At 42.5% G+C, this 24051-nt stretch overlaps 1 protein-coding gene across 1 annotated transcript in view; it reads right to left on the bottom strand.

Annotated features, from left to right (window-relative positions):
• Nucleotides 1-24051, bottom strand: part of FLT3 (fms related receptor tyrosine kinase 3) — a 53438-nt gene that overhangs the window by 15925 nt on the left and 13462 nt on the right. The window contains exons 2-15 of the mRNA XM_053385951.1: nucleotides 18972-19093; nucleotides 17384-17580; nucleotides 15931-16046; nucleotides 13990-14104; nucleotides 13286-13440; nucleotides 10794-10930; nucleotides 10178-10331; nucleotides 7861-8026; nucleotides 3396-3502; nucleotides 2481-2589; nucleotides 1922-2094; nucleotides 835-938; nucleotides 612-744; nucleotides 417-521 (exon numbers count right to left, since the gene is read on the bottom strand). Of these exons, the coding sequence (XP_053241926.1) occupies nucleotides 417-521; nucleotides 612-744; nucleotides 835-938; nucleotides 1922-2094; nucleotides 2481-2589; nucleotides 3396-3502; nucleotides 7861-8026; nucleotides 10178-10331; nucleotides 10794-10930; nucleotides 13286-13440; nucleotides 13990-14104; nucleotides 15931-16046; nucleotides 17384-17580; nucleotides 18972-19093 (1893 nt within the window). The remainder of the gene's footprint in view (nucleotides 1-416; nucleotides 522-611; nucleotides 745-834; nucleotides 939-1921; nucleotides 2095-2480; nucleotides 2590-3395; nucleotides 3503-7860; nucleotides 8027-10177; nucleotides 10332-10793; nucleotides 10931-13285; nucleotides 13441-13989; nucleotides 14105-15930; nucleotides 16047-17383; nucleotides 17581-18971; nucleotides 19094-24051) is intronic.

Here is a 24051-nt window from a genome sequence, read left to right on the forward strand (position 1 = left end):
AGGCTGTCACATGGAGGAGGGAGCATGCTTGTTTTCTCCTGCTCTGGAGGGTAGGACTTGAACCAATGGCTTCAAGTTACAAGAAAGGAGATTTCAACTAAACATACGGAAAAACTTTCTGACAGTGAGAATTGTTAGACAGAGGAGAGGTTGTGGACTCTCCTTCCTTGGAGGTTTTTAAGCAGAGGTTGGATGGCCATCTGTCCTGGATGCTTTAGTTGAGATTCCTGCATTGCAGGGGGTTGGGCTGGATGACCCTTGGGGTCCCTTCCAACACTAAAATTCTACGATTCTGTGACTCCAGCTCCCATCCTCTCCAGCAAACACAACCAGTAGTCAGTTATAAAGGAGTCCAAGGACATTTGGAGGGCCACAGATTCCTCATCCCTGCATTACAATATACATGGATAGACTACCTTTTAGCATCTTGACTGCGACCTGGACAGACACTCCCGTTTCACTAATTCCATATGCCGTGGCATTCACCACTTTCCCAAAAGCACCGGAACCAAGTTCTTGCCCTACAAGAAAAAGGGAAATGAACATGTCCTCCTCATCTTGCACTTTGGTGATGTGTTTGCTAATCTTACGATGAGTGCCACCAAACTCACCAAATTCCAGATTTTCCCTGGGAAACTCCCACTTGAGCTCATACTCGACCTCGCTGAAATCCACGTAGATGTATTCGTTAGAGGAAGGTCCAACCATCTGTATCATCTGCAGCTGGCTTTTGTACCTCGATTGCTACAGGGAATGGGAAAAGAGGAATAGTGAAAAGGACATTCAAGGTAACAGAGCAAAGTGAAAAAGACAGACATTGGGTTCAGCTGTTACCTTTTTGTAGTTTTGGCAAATTAAGACACACAACACAGCAATGACCGAAAAGCAGAATCCAGCAGTTGCATATAATGCAACATTATCGGACAGGGGATGTTCTCCTGTAATTTGAAGAGAGGTGGATTGTTAAGCACTTCATTGTATCATTAAAGATAAAATGACTTTGCACAGAAACATAGTCTTATCTACAAAAGCTCATGCCGCAATAGAGATGTTGGTCTTCAGGGTGCCACAGGACTCATCTCTGAAGTTACAAACATTTAATATATTTTTACATACCATGGAATTTAGCATGGAACCCATGCTTTGCATTATAACGTGGCTCCCACAGAGCAAATAGAAGGATGTTGGAGTCATTCATAGAAACAAGCCAATAGCAACATTAAAACAAACCACCACACAATACCCATAAATGAGACATAAATGTCGTGCTTCCTTTTTTTGGTGAGCACAGTATTATTCTTTAGAGGTCAGTGTGTTCCCAGATGAACAATCATTTATATTTAAATTTAAGAGATCCAGGTTTAAGTGAGTCCCACCCACCACTTCTGTGGCATCACTGAGATGCCTTGGTCTAACCACTATCTTCTAGTCTCAGTTTCCCACTTGTAAAATGCAAACTGTGACTTGTCTTAGGGTTTACCACGAAGGCATAGCACAATAAGAAAATGGTGGGGAGACAAGATACAACTCAGCAACCCAAAGGTGGCATTCCCATGGTTCCAGCACATCATGGGATCAGAGGCAAAGGACTTGGGTCTTGAAAACTCAACTGAAGTTCAAAGTCAGGTTAGTAAAAATGCATAGTTTGTTCAAAGTTCCATGGGGGCAGATCTCTTTGGGACTCTAAAATCCAGCTGTTGCATATAAGCAATTCTTGCCAATTGCCTGAGAAAGTGCAAACCTCTCCCCTTTTCCACAACATGTCACAGATGTTATTGGGCTACAGTTCCCATCATCCATTCACCATTCTGGCTGAAGCTAATGGGAGTTGCAATTCTAAAACATCTGGAGGGTACCACATTGACTATTCCTCCTTACACAGACTGCCAAATCCATCTTTACAGGCACCTCCGTACAATACCTTTCTCAATTAAGCTTGTTTCACAGTCAAAGCCCACCGAATTGTTGGCACAGCACTCTACGTAAAATCTGTCTTCTACTTCCGATAGATCTAAAGTGCTGTTTACAATCTGGAAACCAAAGGTATTTCCGTCATATGTGTTGTTTGATATTCCACCTGCGATTTCTGTGCAACTGTGGGGAGAAGAGAGCCATTTACAGTTTTCATTGTTTACCCGAGGCAAGGGCATCATCAGATGTGCGTGCTTCATATATCTTAATATTCTTTCAGTAGCTGTGTAGGAATGGAGAAGCTGATCACTTAGCTTTTTTAGCTCACAGATCATTTGTATTTAACAGATGTGTTTAGATAAACATACTATGGGCTGGAACAAGGGTGGGAAACCATATATGATATCAGGTATAGCACAGGTAAATGGGGAGCTTGGATGAAAGGGATCTTTGCTGGTGCCGCAAACAGAACTTCTTGCAGAATCTTAAACCACACCACAGCATCTCAGCTGCTTTTAAAAATGCAGCCGCTAACATCCATGGAAAAGGCCATCAACATCTTTATTTACTTTGTTTTCTCGTCCCGACACTGTCTCCAGACCCAAGATGCTGCAGGCCTGCTCTCAGCGGCGCAAGAAATCTGAGTTGATGTCTTGTACATTTTTAAAACAGGTTTCCCTGCAAAAGATACAGCAAAACAGCACAGAGCACTTTAGAACAAGAATTCCTGAACTTCATCAGAACAAGACTCCCTATACTTTGAGCCTCCCCATAAATACATGACCTGCAGGACACGGGTGGCGCTGTGGTCTAAACCAGCAAGCTTCTTGGGCTTGCCGATCGTAAGGTTGGCAGTTTGAATCCGCACAACGGGGTGAGCTCCCATTGCTCTATCCCAACTTCTGCCAACCTAGCAGTTCAACAGCATACCAGCACAAGTAGATAAATAGGTACCTCTGCAGCAGGAAGGTGAACAGTGTTTCCATGTGCTCTGGCACTCGTCACCGTGTTCTGTGCACCAGAAGCGGTTTAGACATGCTGACCACATGACCCAAAAAAGCTGTCTGCAGACAAATGCTGGCTCTCAGCCTGAAAGTGGAGATGAACTCCAAAATGGCCACCATGCTCTCTTCCTCTGAAAATCTTGGGAACTGTAGTTGGTTAAGTATTCACATTTTTGCAGAGCAATTTCCAATAACGCAGTGCACTTGTTGTTGTTGTTATTTTCACATTTTAACCTGCATAATGCATTTTTGTACACATTACGTGGTTGGAGAATGGCATTGCAAAATTCAGAGAAAGTGCAAATTTCAGAGGATGGCTGTGTTTTTTCTTTCAGGAAGTGAGAATAAGGTGGGTTTAGCTTTAAATGCAAACTGAATTGCATTTGTCTCCCAACCCTCACAAGAAGAAGAACAAACAAGCAACAGCAGCATGGAGGCAAGCATTTCCAATCTGTTCTCTCCCTCCCTCTTTAAACTCACTTTTCACGTAGAGTTTTAATGTCCTGCTCACAGACAAATCGTCATTTTCTGCGTAGAACACATATTCCCCTGGTTTGTCCTTATGGTCACATAATTTTGAAGAGATGCTGTTTCACAAAGGAAGGAAGGAAGGAAGAGTCACCCAAGCATGCATCCATATGCATTTGCGATTTAAAAGGTTGTTGTTGTTTTTAAACCAAACCAGGCAACTATCAAAGAATGAGAACCCAATATAGCATCGTGGCCAAGCTACATCGGTGCCCTCTTCCATGAATAGGAATGGTGCCCTCACCTGGAAGGCATTAGTTCTGGAAAGAGGTTCATCAACTCAGTAGCAGACAGCATGGTAGGGCAGGGACATTTACCTGCCGGTGAGTCACTGCTGCTTATCGGAAGGAGAAGGAGGGGGGCACAGTGAATATGCAAGAGTAGGAGCACTAGATTGGCTCTGTGGTACATTTGCACTGTGCTGCACTCCCCACAACATTGTCCTTTCCCCTCTCCTCCCTGTAAGCAGCAACAACTCATCTGCCAGGAGGTCAGGTACAGTAGGTGACTCCACTCCACCATGCCACCAGCTACTGCCTCAACTAACAGAAGAAATTCCTTTGGAATCAGTGCCCATTCTACTAAGGTTAGGGGTTTTCTAGTCCAGTAAGAACAACCACACAGTACTTCTGGGGCAAAGATAGGGCAGGGGACCCTGTGATCCTCAATATCTTGGTTTCAGTCTAGCTCTCACCAGCCCCGGCCAGCATAAGAACATACAAAGAAGCAGGGACAGGTCAAAGATGAAACTAATGAAGCCCCAGAGGTGACTTTGGTCTACATTGCTTAAAAATGTTGGGTCTAGTAGACCCAATTTGCGTTGCCCGACTCAAATTGATTAATTTTTTGTTGTCTATATTTTTTTGTATATATTTTAAAGTTTGAGAGTCAATAGCACAGATGTTAGGATGTAGTGATCTGCCATGGAGGAAGATAACAGTGGTTACCCTGACCTTGTTGCTGCTTGTGAAGGGAGCCCCATGACTGTCCAAGCTTCAGGACCCCATAAATGTAGGTCTGCCACTGCAAAGAGCCCTGTAGGATCAGGCCCAAGGCCCACCAGGTCCAGCCTCTTGTTCTTAGAGGGTGGTCCAATGGTCAGGGTTCCAACAACATATAGGGAGCTCTGTGTTCCTCAGCAACTGCAGCAGCAATGTTACATATTGAAAGCCCTTTGAAAGTGCCCTTACCAGATGCCTTTCTCTGCCATGGAGTGAGCTCTGAAAAGCTGGTTCTGAAACCTTCGTGCATGATTCCATTTGAAGCAAGGGAAAGCTGGCTTTGGAAGGTGCCTGCCAGAGATCACCTCCCTATCACAGCCACGATTCCCAGGGAAGAATGGCTGTATATATAATTGTATACCTGCTGCTTCAAAAATAGTGTTTAAGCACACAACAGTACCAGAGGAATCTGTTCCTCTCAACTCTGGAAAAGAAATCTGGCTGTGGAAGGGCTGCCTTGGACAGATGGGCAAAAATAAGACTGCAAAGCATCCTTTAGAAAGGCAACATTTTAAAAACATTCTGCACAAATGACATCTATGCGCTCAGTGACGGGGAAACCCCTCCTTCAGCTACTCAGTGTATCCTGCAACAGCATCATTCATTTCTGTAATGGACCAGAAATAAATCTAAGTATGTTACAGACATCCTGGAAAACAACAACAAACAGGGAGAAATGTCCCTCTGTTGCCGGTGGTGAGTGATGCTTAAGGACCAATGTGGCAGTGTTTATGTTTTCTTATCCGGCAACTTTGGGCACTGCTACGGAACCTCACCCTGTGTCATATTTTATAAATAGCTGTTTTGTACTTTACAGAGGAAGAGAAAGAAGACATATAATACTACTCAGTTTCAGTGCAGAACAGACAGAACCCAAATACAGATACCTTAACATGTTAGTTAATTGTATTAAATATTTCAAAAATTGTGCTTAACAAATGTTGCCAGTGATTTAGGAACATAGGATGCTGTCTTATACCAAGTCAGATCACTGCTCCAATTAGCTCAGTACTGTTTACACAAACTGGCAGCAGCTCTGCAGGGTTTCAAGCAGGGAGTCTTTGGGAAACGGATCTCAGTGACTCGTGATTTTCATCTTACATAAGACGCCAATATGGCAACCTCCAAATTCCTCTCCCCTCTCACCCACCCACCCACTAGTCTCAAAACTCTCCCACCCACCCTCTTCCTTTGCAGTTCAAAATAAAAGTGGCCAATTGAAGCAAGCTCCTTTTTAAAAATAGAAAAGTGTGACTGACGGAAGGCAACTTTACCCTCCCCTGTGCCCTGCAGATGTTTCAGACTACAAAACTCCTCATCCCCTGCCAGTATAGGATGGTGGCAGTTGTAGTCCAACATCTGAAGGTTGCGGAAGGCTGATGTGACATATAATTGGGCTCTGATGTAACAAATGGCTAGTACAGTGGTACCTCGGGTTAAGTACTTAATTCGTTCCGGAGGTCTGTACTTAACCTGAAACTGTTCTTAACCTGAAGCACCACTTTAGCTAATGGGGCCTCCTGCTGCCACTGTGCTGCCGGAGCACGATTTCTGTTCTCATCCTGAAGCAAAGTTCTTAACCTGAAGCACTATTTCTGGGTTGGCGGAGTCTGTAACCTGAAGCGTATGTAACCCGAGGTACCACTGTATACGCAAAAGGGTAATAAAATGTAGGGAATCAAGTAGCATTTCTGCATGAATTTCAGTTTCATGAGACCGATTCAGTGCAGGAGTTTCAGCCAGCCTGCTTGAAAATAAAGGAAGGCTTGCAATAGACATTGATACGTTTTTGGTTTAATTCTGGGGAAGTGAAAGTGAGTGGAGAGATACCTTCTATTTTACAAAGCGGGAACAGAAAAACCAAAGGGCACTAAGAACATTTTCTGGAAAAGCTTAGAGGAAGTTGTAGGTGGGTGGGAGTCATTGTGGTGTGGCTTGAAATCAAAAGCCCAAAAAGAGAGTGCTGTGTGGAAATTTACTTTCCATTTGGCTTCAAGCAGAGCAGAGAACTGGAGAGGGAGAGCAACTATTGATCTGCTTGGCATCTCCCCTCCCTTCCTAGCCACTTTTCTCCCTAGGAGGGAAAAGACATACCGTAGGTCCTCTTTTATCCATTGGGAAGAACTGCAGTGGGCAACTGAGTAGGGAAATGGCTTCTCTCCCCCATCCCAGAAGATCTGTGCTCGGAGGGCTCAGAAAATTTGCATAGATTCAATCCTTGGCATCTCCAGGGAGGGCTAGGAGAAGACCCCTTTCCTGAAACCCTATAGGGATTTGGCCAATCATTGTAGACCATGGGCTCTCAAACTGTGGTCTGTGAACCACCAGTAGTTTGCGAGCTTCACTCAGGTGGTCTGTGCTGTGCCTATGGATTTATAATTGAAGATGGGAGACAGTACAACCATCACAGTGAATATCCGTATTGTTCTTTGAATAGTATTTAGGAAGCTACCTTATACTGAATCAGACCATTGGTCCACCGAGCTCAGCACTGTCTGCACTGACTTTCAGCAGCTCTCCAGGGTTTCAGACAGAGCCCAACAGGTAGCCCTACCTGGAGATGCTGGAGATTGGACCAGGACCTTTCTGCATCCAAAGAAGATGCCCTGCCATGGATTTACACACATTAGTCACAGGTTTGGATCCAGTACAGAGCAAGCACAGCCTTTGTTATAAATCTTTAGGTGCCAGGCAAAAGCGTTTATGTATAACGAGACCTTCGACTGGTTAACATTCCTTTAAATGTGCTTGGGGGGGTATTGATTTGTTTTTGTTTTATTATGTATTTTGTGTTCTCATTTTGTATTTTTATGTTGTGAACTGGCCTGTGATCTTTGGAAGAAGGGTGGTATAAATAATAATAATAATAATAATAATAATAATAATAATAATAATAATAATAGTGCCTCCTCGTGGTTGCCTCAGAGTAGCAATCAATGGATGTGTGCTCTTGCAAGTACACAAAACGGGTCAATTGATTCTTGGGTGGGTGGGATGGGGGTACTAAAGCAAGATATATACAGCTTGAGACTAGAATAATGAAAAGATCCTCTCATCCCTTATATGGCCAATTGATCACTGCAAGACTGAAGGCCTCCTGCAGACACCATTGATGGTGGTTTATATATGTCCTGAGTTTTCTGCTGCATTGACTCTGAAGAAACGAAGAAATACAATGTGCAACATGAGATGGTGAGCAGAGCAGGGGGGTGGATTGCAGTGCATTTTTGGCTAAAACAAGAACCATTAAGGGTCTTTTTCAATCACCTTTTTATCTAACCAGAGATTGTGGCAATACAAAACATGGGAAAGAAATACACGGATCGATTCTAAACCTGTTGACTCAGAAGGGTGCAGAAAATAGTGGCTGCAAGTCTTTACACACAACAGAAGCACATTCAAAGAAAGTTAATTACCTGTAAACATCTGTGTAAGTCTGTATACAAGGAAATGACATTTGGGAAGACATCCATATACATCTAATTGATGGATACGCTATTAGTGTGACTTCAAGGCACAACTTTTCCGCCACATCCGCTTCAAAATCTTCCTTTGTGTTGGTGAAATTGATAAAACCCTTATCTGTTGAAAGATATATCAAAATGATGTTGTGATATTTTTATATAAAATGAAAACGTTTTCGGAAATAACTTAATACCCTGCACTTCCCTTCCGCAAAGGAGTTGCTCAAAGCAGCTTACAAATAAAAAAAGGAAGCTAAAAGCAACAATAATCCGATCCTCAAAATACAAATTAACGATGCAAAAAACTCCAGAAAAAAGCCAAAACCCAAAAACTGACAGTAGCTTATCAACACATGCGGCAGGAACGGAATCAAAAGCTTGTTTTAAAAGGATGGTTTTCAATTACCAACAGAAAAGGAATGAAGAGGAAGATAACCTGAATTATTGGGGCATATGCAGGGCCCCACCAGAGAAGTCACATCTACACCATACATTTAAAGCATATTTAAAGCACCTTACTACCACCAAAGAATACTGGGAACCATAGTTTGTTGTGGGTGCTGGGAATTGTAGCACTGTTGGGGAAACATACACCTCCCAGGGTTCTTTGGGGCAAGCCATGTGCATTACGTGTATGGCATGGATGTGGTAAGAAAAAGCCCTCTCACGTTTTGCCACCAATCTTGCTTCAAATTGAAATGGCACAGGTAAGAGGGGAGCAAAAGGCAATCTCATCAGATGGGCAGATTCACACAAGAGGAGATGGTCCTTCACACAGCCTGACCCTTGACATTGCTTTAAATGTCAAAATTCACCTTTTGGGGGGGAGAGGGGAAGGGAGGGGAGGGGAGGAATCTGTCAATTTTCCTTTCTGTCAGTTTCAGTTCTTCACATTTCCTTATCAGTTTGTAATTTATTTAATGAATTTCTCCTAACATGCACATTTGCATGCATTTTTGCAAAGCATATCCCCCCCCCCCGGGATAATGCATTTGGGTCCGTCATTGTCCAGATTTGGTCCGTCATTGTACAGAAACATGCATTTCTAGGTACACTTTGCCCCAGTGTATGCATTTTTGTACTTATTACTTGGCTAGAGAACTGGATCACAAGATTTGGAGAAGCGTGATTTTTGAAGGGTGACTGGGTTTTGGTTCTCATTTTGTTTCAGAAAGTGAGAATCGGGTAGATTCACCTTTAAATGTGAACTGTATCGAATTCTGCCCCTCCCCCCGCATCCTTAGCCTTGATGCACAATAATTTTCACCCTGAGAAGCAACAAACACTTGATAGGTCGCAAGATAGGTGCTTAATTCCTCAACAGAATATTAATTCAGTGCCAAGCAACTTGCTCTGTCAGAGCAACACAGTTCCTTCTTAAAGGTAAAGGTAAAGGTACCCCTGCCCGTACGGGCCAGTCTTGACAGACTCTAGGGTTGTGCGCTCATCTCACTCTAGAGGCCGGGAGCCAGCGCTGTCCGCAGACACTTCCGGGTCACGTGGCCAGTGTGACATCGCTGCTCTGGCGAGCCTGCACCAGCGCAGCACACGGAACGCCATTTACCTTCCCGCTGTAAAGCGGTACCTATTTATCTACTTGCACTTTAAAGGTGCTTTCGAACTGCTAGGTGGGCAGGAGCTGGGACCGAAAGATGGGAGCTCACCCCACCGTGGGGATTCGAACCGCCGACCATACGATCGGCAAGTCTTAGGCTCTGTGGTTTTACCCACAGCGCCACCCGCGTCCCACTAGTTCCTTCTCAGAGGACTTGAAATCAGACAAGTATTGCTAAGGCACTAAAAGATTCTCAGCCAATCTGGACCAGCAAATATTTATTCGTTGATGCTATTTAACTCTCTGCGGCTGAAATTCTTGTGCTGATTTTTAATGCTGGGATTTTTATATGAGTTTTTTTTTTAATTTTAATATTGTATTATTTGCACGCTAGCCAGAAAACACTCTTATTGGGTAACATATAAATGCCATTAACACATAAAATAAAAACAAAATATCCTGGACTATACATCATTCTCATGTTGTAAATTCCATCATAGGAAATGCAGTGAAACAGGCACACGTGAAACAGGCACAAAGGGTGTGGAAGCTGCTATGTGTGTATCTGTGCATTTATTTTATAAACCATCTAAGGCTGCAATAGTAACCTCACCCTGGAGTAAGCCCCATTAAATTCAATGGGATGTAGACATGGTGAACAGGTAGCAGCTTTCTATGTTCCTATGCAAACATTTTATATGTCAGACGACTTACCTAAAACTGTAACCAAAGCACTCTTATTTGCAGCAAGTTCTTTGGACGAGCAGTTAAAATGTCTGTGACTCTGTGTTTTCATTGGGAAAACAAATGCATATTGCGTCTTAACCCTCTTGGAGTTCAAATTCTTCCTTCCTTCGAGTGACATGCCCTATTTTTTAAAAAAATAAAAGTTAGTATTTAAGAGATGGTGACATTCATTTGTGGTGTGGAGCTGTGCAAAGCTTCAGAACTGCTGAAATCAATAGGAATTTAGCGAGTCACAACTAATGTAGGTCTCATAAGCTTTTCAGTTGAATCAAAAGTCTGGCTCCAACTCAGTATTTTAAAAAATATATTACGACATTAATATGGGGCTTCTTTCAGAACCAGAGTTAGGCAAGAGTCTTCAAAATGCCATTAGCAAGCAGGCATTTTGGTAAGAGGCACTGGGAAGTGTTGGAAGTGTGGGAAATCTCCCTGACTGTGGTCCTGAACCTTTGAGACACTTGGAAAGCAGTAAGATTTCTGAACAGCTACACAGGTACAAGAGATACACAGGGGATTTTAAAGTTAGTATTTTTAATATAAGGCTACAGTAAGTGCTGACAGGAAAATGGGTTCCTCTTGGTACCTGAATCAATTGCTTGCTTTCAGAATACCACTTCATTCCAAAGTTATAATCACCAGATATACCACGACATCTTAAAAGCAATAGCTCTCCTGTTTTAAGAAAGAATTCCTGCATAGAGCTTCCTGGTACACTTAGATCTGAAATATAAAAATAATTCCAATAAAATAACAATACCAGCAAATAATAATAATAATAATAGTTACTACTACTACTACTACTATCCCTTTCCGCTTACCAAAGTAGTGCTTAGGGTAGCTAACATCATTCAAAATGCAATAAAATGATCAACAATTAAATGCTAATGTGAAGCAGCAACAGAGCAGATAATTAAAACAGAGTCAGCTTAGAATGCCAAAATCAATGGAAAACGCACCTGAACAAAATTATCTGGCCCTAGTAAAACACTAATAGAATTTTGAATGAACACAAATGCAACCTCAGAACTAAACACAGCAAGTGTTAGACACACACCTCCATCAACTAGTTTCCAAATCCCAAAGTCATCCTAAGTGCACACTTACACACACACTTGGATCCAAGCTGAAGGCAAAGTCTCAGGCTGCTTTTGCTGAAGATAAAGGCAGTGGAAAGTTGAACAGGTTCTAGTGCTTTGCCTTGGTCTGGTGTACATGCCTAGTCGGTAGAGCATGAGGCTCTTAATCTTAGGGTTGTGGGTTAGAGCCCCACATTGGGCATTGCAGCCCAGCATGGCAGCCGGTTGGACTTCATGACCCTCAGGGACCCTTCCAACTCTACAATTCTATGATTCCATGGAAATAAAATCTGCAGTTCCCAGGGAGGGGCAGAAGAAGGTCTTCATGAGAGTATGGAGGACTGGTTGATGATGATCTTTTTTTTAATCAGTCATCAATGTAAATAATACATTATAAGATGGAAGGAAGGAAGGAAGGAAGGAAGGAAGGAAGGAAGGAAGGAAGGAAGCTAACCAATTCTAGAGTGCTTAGTGTCAATACTTAGACTATAAGTGACTTGGAGGAGGAGGAACCATTTTAAATTGTTGCAAATATCAGGGCTCCTTTCCCCTCCAACTCATAGTGTCCTGAAGAAGCCAAAACATTTAAATAAATACAGTGGTACCTCAGGGACGCGGGTGGCGCTGTGGGTTAAAGCCTCAGTGCCTAGGACTTGCCGATCGAAAGGTCGGCAGTTCGAATCCCCGCGGCGGGGTGCGCTCCCGTTGCTCGGTCCCAGCGCCTGCCAACCTAGCAGTTCGAAAGCACCCCCGGGTGCAAGTAGATAAATAGGGACCGCTTACTAGCGGGAAGGTAAACGGCGTTCCGTGTGCTGCGCTGGCTCGCCAGATGCAGCTTGTCACGCTGGCCATGTGACCCGGAAGTGTCTGCGGACAGCGCTGGCCCCCCGGCCTATAGAGTGAGATGGGCGCACAACCCTAGAGTCTGGCAAGACTGGCCCGTACGGGCAGGGGTACCTTTACCTCAGGTTAAGAACTTAATTCGTTCTGGAGGTCCATTATTAACCTGAAACTGTTCTTAACCTGAGGTACCACTATAGCTAATGGGGCCTCCCGCTGCTGCCGCACCACCGCCACACGATTTCTGTTCTCATCCTGAAGCAAAGTTCTTAACCCGAGGTACTATTTCTGGGTTTGCGGAGTCTGTAACCTGAAGCATCTGTAAACTGAAGCATCTGTAACTCGAGGTACCACTGTAAATTCTTTTGCTTGAACACTTTAAATAAAAGAGATCTTGCACATGTTTTATTGGCACAGAACGTAAACACAAACCATTCAACAAAAAACATGACATTATTTTCACAGTTCACATAGAAATCCGGGCTGGATGCCAGGGACTGAACTAGGGACCTTCCCCATGCCAGGGACCTTCTTGCCCTTCCCCAATTGAAGAGAAACAATGCCAGGCAACACTTTGCACCAGTAAGGCTGCAATTTCACCCTATCAATTGGCAGCGTCACATTTTATGCCCATCAAAATCTGTGACTGGAATGGAAGTATAAAAGCTGATTTGGGTGGTGCGTTGGCTATGCTTCGCAAAACCAAGAACTGAGAATCTTACGGGAGGTGAGAGATCAAATCGATTTAACAAGAAAGGATCACAATTAAACCACAATGATCCTTAGACTGCCCAAACTTGTACTTGATTATATTTCTGCAGGCATTTTTCTTCCACTGACAAAAAGAGAAACCCTGTGCAGCAGGGATGGCAAACCTGTAGCCTTCTAGATGTTGCTGGTCTGCAACATCCCACCATTCTTCATTCCTGACCACACTGGATGAGGTTGAGGGGAGTCAGAGTTCAACAGCAGGTTTCCGATCCCTTCTGTTCATAAGGAATTATTGATGGCAAACCCTCCACAAACCTGTCTAATGAAACATTCCCTCTGCTATGCAAGCGTATGGAAGACCACACTGGGTCTTATTAAAGAAGTGGTACTGTTAGCATGAATAAAGGGGCTAAAGAGTCCAAACCCATAAATACATTTGTATCTTTACCTATTGTATAGAGTTCGGTACAGGCTTTTCCAAACTCGTTAACTGCACAACACCACACATGTTGTCGAAAGAGCAATTCGTTGTCTCGTAATTTCAGCTGGGCCTGTTGTATTCCATCTATGTCTTCACTTTGGGCAGCCTTAGAACTTCTGCAGCTATAAAACAGAATGACAAAAGGCCACGTGTTCAAAGCCAATAACACTGCTGTCGTTACGACTCAAGAATGACTCAAGGGGACTCCACATACGGGCTCCTGCTGGCCCAAACTGCAAAAGCCTCCTGCGAAATCTGGAGCAGATCTTTGGCATTTTGGTGCAGAATGAGATTCTAAGAGAAGGGTGGTTCAAAACAGGATTCTGTATTTTTCTTCGATCTGTATGCTGCTCATATTTTAGAAGTAGCGAGGCACTTGCTAAAACATTGGTTCCTCTCACTACATATACATATTTGATTTCAGAATGGGGTTTTTGGGGGGGGGAGGAAAGGGGGCAAGAAGCTTGCAACTTCAGTGGCTGGACATGAAATTCTACAGAACAAAAGGAGAATCAGATTACTGTATTTTCCCTTTTATACAATCTATCAATCGTGCATGTTTGTGGTGCGTGTGCAGTCTTATCTCAGTTGGAAGATGTCCATTCTGAATGTAGAGTTGAAAGGAAAAGAAAAGAAACCATGACAGGTTGGTAGCAAAACAGGTGACCTACCTTTCATCAGGGGTCTTGCAAGAAAACCATTCAAAATTTGGTTTAGGATATCCTTCTGATTGGCAGCTAACTTCTCGCTGCCTATTTAGTATAAAATGTGGCTTTCTTGGACTTTCTATTGAAAATAATGCAAGAATTCCTTATCATTTATTTATTCATGGAAGTATTTTACTTTTATTATTTATAGTCAATCAATCTATCAATCAATCAATTGTTCATTTATCAGAGCACTAGCAGCCTTGTACCCAGTGTTGGTCAGGAACTCTAAGAAGTCCCCTCCCCAAAAAAAACCCAGTGCAGTTTTTATATCAATGGTTGAAATCAATGCAGTTTGGAATGGTTCAGCCCACCATCTTGTTTCAAAATGGCACCTAGTTATATACAAACTTAGAAGGTGATCTTAAGAACCATCATGGAAAATTTGGTCTTGATGCCTTATGATTCATCCAAAGCAGAACAAACAAACACATTTCACAAGGGGGGGGGAGAGAGAGAGAAAGTGCATTGTTCGTCGATATTTACAAAGCTCTATCAATCAAATTCACATGAATAACATTTCTGCACTGGCTGTATACTGAGATGCTGAAGTTATTTAGCTGTTTTCACAAAAGGGCTAGACATTTTGTTCATGTAAAGGGTTCTATTTTGTCTCTCTCTAGTCAGATCCTCCTCTTCTTCCTCCTCCTCTCCACAGCCAGCAAAGCACCCTTTCCTGCAGGTAGGGGCTCAGACTCAGAGGCAGAGAGGCTGTGCCTCCGCATCTGAGCCCCACACCGAAAAGGGTGCCTCACTTGCTGGCTGCAGAAGGTAGAGCTCAACTGCTTTTCTCTCAGAGGCAGTGCTGCTGTCGCCTGCTGGCTTTTCTCATTGACTTTGTGGGTGCCCAGCCCACACAATTTTATTGTTGTGGGTTCCCAAGCACACATGGCCCCCAAGAGTTGGCTCCTATGATTCCCAGCAACCCTTAACAAACTACCATTCCCAGAATTCTTGGGGGAAAGCCATGGCTATTAAAGTGGTATAAGAGTGTTTTGAATTCATGTTGTATATGTGAGCCCTCTCTCGCATTTTCTACTCCCTTTCCCCAACAAAGAGACAAACATCTCTTTATAAAAGTAATTATAGAGAGGATTGTAGTAGCTTCACAGTCCCCTATATTTTTGAACCATTTTCCCTTTAAAAGCTGTTGGAAATTCTGAAGAAAACTTTCACGTAAGAGAGAGAGATAATAATAATAGAATTATTAATTATTATTATTATTATTATTATTATTATTATTATTATTAATTATTATTTATACCCCGCCCATCTGACTGGGTCTCCCCAGCCACTTTAGGTGGCTTCCAACAAAATATCAAAAACAATACAGCGTCAGACATTAAAAACTTCCCTAAACAGAAGTTTAGGGAAGTAAAATAGTTGTTTATTGCCTTGACTATTCCTTACACCTAGTTTTAATCCCACTTCAACCCCACCTTCAGCAAAACAGGGAATTGTCTTCCCTTCATATATATTTTTTTAATATGAAGAGCAAATCTTGATCAATACTCTTAAACTTCCCATCTGACTCAAAGCAGGAAGCTTAGAAGAGTCACAACAATGAAACATCAGATTGATACTTAAGGGGGAATAAATAAAAACCCAGCCACCATTGAAAAATGTAATTGACCCTGAGCAGCTCAGAGCTTTTTCCTGAGAGGGATGATGTACCCTTGCTTGAAATGAAATGAGTGATGTGGGAAAAATAGCACACAATACCAGAACTGAAAGAGGGAGGGGAAAATATTCAAATAAGGAATGGGAAAATCCCTGCAGGGGGAAGAATCCAACATGTTTTGCTGTTTCAAAGTTAGGCATGCATCATACATGGACCCGTTCCTGCCCTATCATCCTTCATCAAGTTGTGATCAAGCCATTCCTTTGTCTCCATGTCATACTTACTTTTTATATGAATTGTAAATGTCACCCTGTAATTATCAGTTTTGGTTTTAATGGACAGCGTGTGGTTTCCAGCCTGGGTTTCTCTAATTTTTGGAAACTTCTTTGAAACAACATGCCTATACAATAGGGGGAAAGCATCCATTAAAAAAACAAAAAAACAACTTCATGTGAAAGTAAAAGGAAGCAGAACAAATTGACAACAAAAGCAACACCAAGCAAGCAGGCAAGCAAGCAAAACCTGTGGTTGGGACCAGACTATAAGGTAAAGGTACCCCTGACCATTAGGTCCAGTCATGACCGACTCTGGGGCTGTGCGCTCATCTCACTCTATAGGCCGAGGGAGCCGGCGTTTGTCCGCAGTTTTTCCGGGTCATGTGGCCAGCATGACAAAGCTGCTTCTGGCGAACCAGAGCAGTACACGGAAACACCGTTTACCTTCCCACTGGAGCGGTACCTATTTATCTACTTGCACTTTGATGTGCTTTCGAACTGCTAGGTTGGCAGGAGCAGGGACCAAGCAACGGGAGCTCACCCCGTTGCAGGGATTCAAACCGCCGACCTTCTGATCGGCATGTCCTAGGCTCTGTGGTTTAACCCACAGCGCCACCCGCGTCCCGGGACCAGACTAAACCATCATACTAATCATTCTGTGGAGAAAGGCCTTAGCCAAATTGGAAAAGGGTCATAGCTCAATGGTAGAAAGTCTGCTTTGCATGCAGAAGGTCTCAGGTTCAAGGCTTCTTCGGAGGTTTATCAAAGTACTTATTGCACCGGGATCCTGCAACTCAAATATGTGATGGCTGTTGTCTCATCGCAAGCGAGACCGTATGTCTACATTCAGTAACTATTGTTGAATATTGTAAACTGGACAGGCTGATGTGGCAGCTTTGCTCTGAATGTATGGTTGCAGGTGCCCACCCAACCTGTTATTTCTGACTTCTAGCAAATAAGTGAAGAGTGCTAAACCGCCCTTCCCTAAGAAAGAACCTCTGTCCAGAATGACAGAAGTGAACCTCTTTCAGTGGAATCTAAAGTGAGTGGGTGGCATTCAAATAAATTTTACTCAGAATTGAAATGTTTGAATGTGGCTAAGCTACATCCCTTCAGTTCAATGGGCATGCCCCGAGTAAAGCTTAGCTCTTTGTATTTAACTGAGGTGAATTTAATTGGTAGGTTTAAAGATTAAATCTGTGTGTCAAAGTAGGGACATATAAGTATATGAGAAAACTGTGCACCCTGTGCACTTGTGGCTTTTGACCCAGCTATTCCTTCTGCTGAAGAGGCAAGTCACTGCGAATTGCCTCTTCAGTAGTGAGAACAGTTAAGGCAAAAACGACAAGTAAAGTTCTGGCTGCTCATATAATCTTCCCCGAGATGCTCAGCACTTTTCTGAACCAGAGCAAATAATAGGAAATTCTATCACAATCGTCACCCAATGTATCTCTTTGCTTACCTGTTCTCCAAATCCAGAGAGGAATTACAGTTATTCTGGTTCTCTTTAAAAAACCAAAGACAGGTGATGTTCTCTGAAATATTTACTATTGCTTTAATTTCAACATTTTCAAGCACACCGACTTCGAAATCTGTTGCTGCTTCATAGATATTCTTGCTGCTTTGATAATACAGGGAACACTTGTGGTCTTCTTGGGTCTGTATTGCATGAGATGGAAAGACGTATTTTACCACACTGGTCTTTTTTAAGATCTCTGCTTTATTTATTTTATTTAAGGATTTATTCACCACTTTCAAACAAATGTTTCCGAAGCAATGTACACCATCACACACACACACACACACACACTGTATATAATGTATACATAGCAGTCTAGAAACTGATCTTAAAAGCATTTAACTACAGTGGTACCTTGGGTTAAGTACTTAATTTGTTCCGGAGGTCCGTACTTAACCTGAAACTGTTCTTAACCTGAAGCACCACTTTAGCTAATGGGGCCTCCTGCTGCCGCCGCACCGCCGGAGCCCAATTTCTGTTCTTATCCTGAAGCAAAGTTCTTAACCTGAAGCACTATTTCTGGGTTAGCGGAGTGTGTAACCTGAAGCGTATGTAACCTGAAGCGTATGTAACCCGAGGTACCACTGTATAATATTTCAAATATAGAAGAGTCACTCTTCAGGGAAAGCCCTATTAGAAACATACATTAGGAAAAGAGCCAATTGCTAGGCCTTAAAGTTCATTAAGAAGCTGATTCCATAGAGCTGGTTCTTCAGATACTGATGGGCTCATAGATGCTAAGGATCTCTTGGCTTGCTGATTGATTGATTGATTGATTGATTGATTGCTTGATTGATTTGACATTTCATTCCTAGCTCCTGCACAAAATGCCTCCCTGAGTTTCACCTGCCTAAGTGTAAAGAACAAACACAGGTGAACATTCTTTTCTGATATCATTAGATATTAAGAGCTACCCACCTAAGTGGGTAAGAGCCAATGACAGAGTACACACTTTGCATGCAGGTTGCAGGTTCTGTCCTGGCATTTTCATTTAAAACTGGGATGGGGAACCTGTGGCCCTCCAGATACTGCTGGACGGCAGCTCCCAATATCCTGGACCATTAGGCCATGTTGACTGGGGCTGATGGGAGTTGGGAGTCTAGCAACATATATCCAGATATGTAGACATTAACATGTGTTTTATTCTGTTTTTAGGTTACTGCTGGTCTTACATAGCTTTGAATATTTAAAAGACCTGCTTTGATGTGCCTTTGGTAATTGCAATGGTTTTATTTTATTTTTGTAAACCATGATGAAGTTTTATTATATGAAATAAAATAATCAAATCTGAAGGGCCAGATTCCTCAATCCTAAATTAGAAGAATCTTGTACGTTGCTAACACAGCATACATTTAAAACACATTTAAAGTTCAGCTGGCACCAAAAAAACTAGTGAAGCAGGTACCACCTGAGCCTCTTTGGGGAAAGAATCCCACAAACTGCAATCTATCTCCCTTCTGAAGTTGGTGGGAAGGGAGCAAGGTCATTGATGGTGGTCTTCACTAACCACACAGGTTCATATCCTTTTTACCTCATGAGAAGGTGAAGATTCCAATGATTCTGACATTATATTGTTTCGCTTGATTAAAAGGCATGTGATCTCTGGTGCACCCAGGCCAATCACAGCCGTGGATACCAGTGTAAGAATCAGAGCTGAAAGTAAAAAAAGGGAAATGGAGGCCATTGTTATGAGCAGGAAATTGAGGATAATTGTACAAGGACAATACGATCAATAAAAGAACATCACAAAATGCAGAACCAGCACAAAGCATTCGCCAAAAGCATAAACACAATCCAGCATAAAATTAATAGAAAAAGCAACCTTAAAATAGCAAAGGTACAGCTATTAGTTCTGCTAATCCTGTTGCCCTCCATAAATTAGAGGGCTGACGAATGTCTGGAACAGGGAGCCTCTCCACTTGTTGAGTTCTCAGTATGATTTGGAACCCTGATCTTCCAGGTATCTGAACTGTCCCCTCTTCTAAGGTGAATTGGAACAGTCACAGCCTTATTCTACCGACTCCCTCGGAAGGTGGTGGGTTCTCCTTCACTGGAGGTTTTAAAACAGAGGTTGGATGGACATCTGCCAGGGATTCTTCATTTGCAATTCCTGCCTTGAAGGAGGTTGAACCAGATGGTCCTTGGGGTCCCTTCCAGCAATTCTACGGTTCTAATATTAATTTAGGTGCCTGCCATTTTACAATGAGAATCACACACACACACACACACACACACACACACACACACACACACTTAAATCAACATAAACAATCTTGTTTAAAAAGCTTAAAAGAGTAAAAGGTGGGGAAGGCGTAAGACAATTCAAGAGACGGTATTCCATAAAGGTTTGCTGCCTGTTCCAATGTAACCTGCAATGGCATTGAGTCACTGGTACAAGATCAATGCAATATGACCTGATTAGTGTTGTGAACCGTCCTGTTATCTTTGGGTGAAGGGTGGTATACAAATTTAATAAAGAAGAAGGAGGAGGAGGAGGAGGAGGAGGAAAAGGAGGAGGAGGAGGATAGGCTTGAAGGTGGTGTACTGGTTGAACGAGGACTGGGAATACCAGGATTCAACCCTCCCCCTCAGTCATGAAACTCATTGGGTGACCTTACGCCAGTCACTACCTCTCTGTCTAACCTACCTCACAGGGTTGGTTTGAGTTAAAAGGGGGGGAGCATGTACACCACATTGAACTCCTGAGACTGAAAGGAGGTATAGATGTAATAAATAAATAGTTAATGTTTCCCAGAAAATGAAAATAAAGTCGTGCCTGCTTTGTACTCAGTTTGAGGTATGGTATATTTATTTACCCGCACTACACTTACCTGTGGTTTAAAGCCACATCCTAATACAAAGGATAAAAATGACACATAAGGAACATGGAAAAGTGAAGTAAAAACAAGGAACTAACCACAGATAAAGTGCTCTGCATTTGGTTTTGACCTATTCAAACGGGTTTACAGTTGTTCTACTTATTTGAACCTAAAGTGTTTTTCTTCTAATGTCAGTCCTGCTCAGAGTAGACTGAAATTAATAGACATGACTAATATTCCTATACCATTAAAGCATATCAAAGCAATTTACAACTTTAAAAGGATAAAAACTATACAATAAAAGCATTCTAAAAAATAAAAACAATTTAAAAGCAAGCAAGTTTGTTGTTGTCATCGTCGTTTTAAGAATCAACAAACCATTGTGGAAGATGCACTCTTAATTGCCTGCACAGGCCTGGCAGAATTTAAAAAGAAAAGTTTTCAGCAGCTGATTAAAAGTTGGCACAGAAAACATTGATTTTGGTCCATTAATGTCACTCTGAGTATGATTTAGGTGACTACAACCCCAATAAAAGCTCATTCAAACAACCTGGACCGTTTTAAATACTCTGCATTCTTGTCAGACCTTCTTGAGATAGCTGGGCAAGGCATAAGGACCAAAACCGAAGCAACAACACAACAACAAAATAGTAATCAAATATAATGGAATGCTTTAAGAGCCAGCTCAATTGCTGGACCAGCCCTTTCATTAGACTGAGTGAGCCATCTACCTCAGGCGGTGGATGCTAAGCTATTGTAAGTTCGGTAGCTTGTAGTCCTGGGCTGGAGGTTCAAGAGGCAATGCCTTCCTTTTCCACAGCATTAATGCTTTCCTAGTCGGGCACCTTCAAGCTTTGCTGCCCCCCCCCCGACTCTCAAGCTGGGAAGTGCCTTTGCTCTGACCCCCTCAACCTTTCTGAGTGGTGGGTGGAAATTCATTTTTTAAATGAATGCATTCTGCACACAACCACATCTTGCCCATATCCTTGCCCCCTTTTGTGAAACTCAAAAGTTTGTTTCTGCCTCGCTGTGAAACTCAACTCCTTCTGTTCTCATTTATTAATGGCAATATTCTTCCTTTGCATCTGTTTGGGGTAGCTTTCCACACAAACTCTGCCTGCCTCTGACATCTTCTCCATGCTTTTAGGCGCCTGCTGTTTATAGTCGCCTCCACTTCCCCCAATGGCCCACCCACCCTGAGGCAAATTATACCAGAAAACACAATGATGCCCATTGACCTCATGGTCGGTGTTGCAAACGCCATTTCCATTGTGCGCCAGAGCTATTGGGCAAAGCAGACTCTGTCTCTTTGGAAATGCCCCTTTAGCTGGCAGAAAGCCAGAGGGCTGGGAAGAGTTGTACACAGGAGGAGTGCAAGTGTGGGTGTATGATTTGTGTGTGGCTGAAGCAGCGCTAGTGTTGGATCTTAGTAGGAGAGAGTGGACTGATTAAAAGAAGAACGGCTGGGGATTAGGAATAATAAGAACACATAATCCAGAGGGAGGAAGACAGCACAAACGCAGAGGAAGGAAAACACAGAAACAGCTCTGTTTTAGCTCTTCAGTTTCCTTTTCCTATCTGCATTTTTAAATTATTATTTAATTATCTATAAAATGATAACAAGCCACCACTGAAATGAAACAAAAGACTGACAATGAAAATTAGATTATTTTTTTTAATTTTAAAAAGAGGATTTTCTTGGGGTGGAGGGGGAGTCCCAAGTAGGGTTGGGAGAGAAATTTGATTCATTTAGCATATAAAACTGGATTTATCCAATCTACACTTTCTGAGTGCTTCAAACTGCGAAGCTGATGCTAATTCTGACCTCTTTGAATCAAAATGCTCTTACAAAATATGCTGTTCAACCTATAATCAAACTCGCTTTGCATGGTTTCATCATGGAATTTGTTGCAGACATGAGAAGTGAAACACAGCAATCCTTCAAAATTTGCACTTATGCGAATTTTGCAATGCTGTTCTCCAACCAAACTGTGTTTCCAAAAATACATATATTAGAAGAAAGTATGCATAAAAAGGAACGTAAATGTGTACATTAGTCAAAACCGCATAGATAAATGTGTTTATTAGGTAAATGTCGCACTAAGGTGCTAATGTTCATGAGGATTTTTCATACACACATACACACAGGTTGCTGAGAAATGTGGAGAACCAAATTGGAAACTGGAAAAATGAGAAATTGAGAGAACCAAAACTGACAGATCCTTCCATCCCTAGACCCAAAACAAAACTACTGGAAATACAGTATCTAAGGCAGGGATGGGAAACCTGTAGTCCTCCAGGTGTTGGACTTCAACTCCCAGCAGCCCCCACAAGCACAATCAATGGTCAGGACTGATGGGAGTTGCAGTTCAGCAATGCCTCTGGAGAGCTACCAGTTCCCCAAACCCTGGCTTAAGTTCATGGGAAGACATCTGGTTAGAAATAACAAAAGAAAAGAAAAGAAAAGCAGAAATCTTAAAAAAGAGAAGATGAACACAAATCAGTAGGTGTGTGCAGCTGCAAGTGGATAGTATGGAAATGATTGCAGACAAAACAAATAATAGCACTAAGAGGAATGAGATAAAGAGAGAAAATGACTTGAGGAGATCCTTGAGGAGCTTCAGATGGAAAGTGGCAGACCGCGGGGAGAAGGATTACCACTGACAGATAAAGAAAGTAGTCAAGAAGGAAGACAAGAAACTAAGAAAGCATGTTGTCAGTCAACACCCAAGAACAATGGTATTGAAAGATGTCACAGAAAAGGGTACCGGAAAATTGGTTCTGTGATCTACGAATGCACAAAACTACGCCACATTCCCGGCACTGAGTCTCTGTTTCCAGTATGCAGGCTGCAGGTGTTGTACTGCCCTGGACAGAAATAAGGGCTCATTTGGCAGAAAGATATACAGTATACAGCAACAAGTGCATTTTTCATTTTTGGTACGGCACACAATGATCTTTCAAACCGCGATTGCATGTTGGGGTGGAGTTGAGGAGGCAGTGATAAAGTTGCTATGAAGTTCTTCTAGCAGCCAGAGGCAAGGGTTTTTTTTTTGTTTTTTTTTTAAAGGAGGCCCTGCCTTAGGTTATGAAGTGGCTGCAAAGTTTCAAGACTTTGATGCATGATTTCATTATGCCAGTTTTTAATTCTTCCAGTTTCAGGTTATGGATATTCCTTCCCTCGTCTTGCTGTTGTCATGTGACCTGCAACTAAGCCATGCTTTGCCTTAGGATTAAGTCCAAACTTGATCTCCAAACTACTGACAATGAGCAGTAGACAAGGTTTGCTCTTGGCTGACTGCTTTTGGTTTGTTTATGGGTAGAGCAGTGGGAGGGAGGGGCCGAGTGGGCAGTCATCTTTGAGAATTCCTGGAGAACAGGCGAAGTCCCGGCAGACTGGAGGAGGGCAAATGTTGTCCCTATTTTCAAAAAGGGGAAAAGAGAGGACCCAAATAATTACCGCCCAGTCAGTCTGACATCAATACCAGGGAAGATTCTGGAGCAGATCATTAAGCAAACAGTCTGTGAGCACCTAGAAAGGAATGCTGTGATCACCAATAGTCAGCATGGATTTCTGAAAAATAAGTCATGTCAGACTAATCTGATCTTGTTTTTTGACAGAATTACAAGCCTGGTAGATGAAGGGAATGCAGTGGATGTAGTCTACCTTGATTTCAGCAAGGCATTTGACAAGGTGCCCCATGATATTCTTGTAAAGAAGCTGGTAAAATGCGGTCTTGACTATGCTACCACTCAGTGGATTTGTAACTGGCTGACTGACCGAACCCAAAG

The sequence above is a fragment of the Podarcis raffonei genome, chromosome 4 (assembly GCF_027172205.1).
Source record: "Podarcis raffonei isolate rPodRaf1 chromosome 4, rPodRaf1.pri, whole genome shotgun sequence".
Classification (NCBI taxonomy): Eukaryota; Metazoa; Chordata; class Lepidosauria; order Squamata; family Lacertidae; genus Podarcis; species Podarcis raffonei.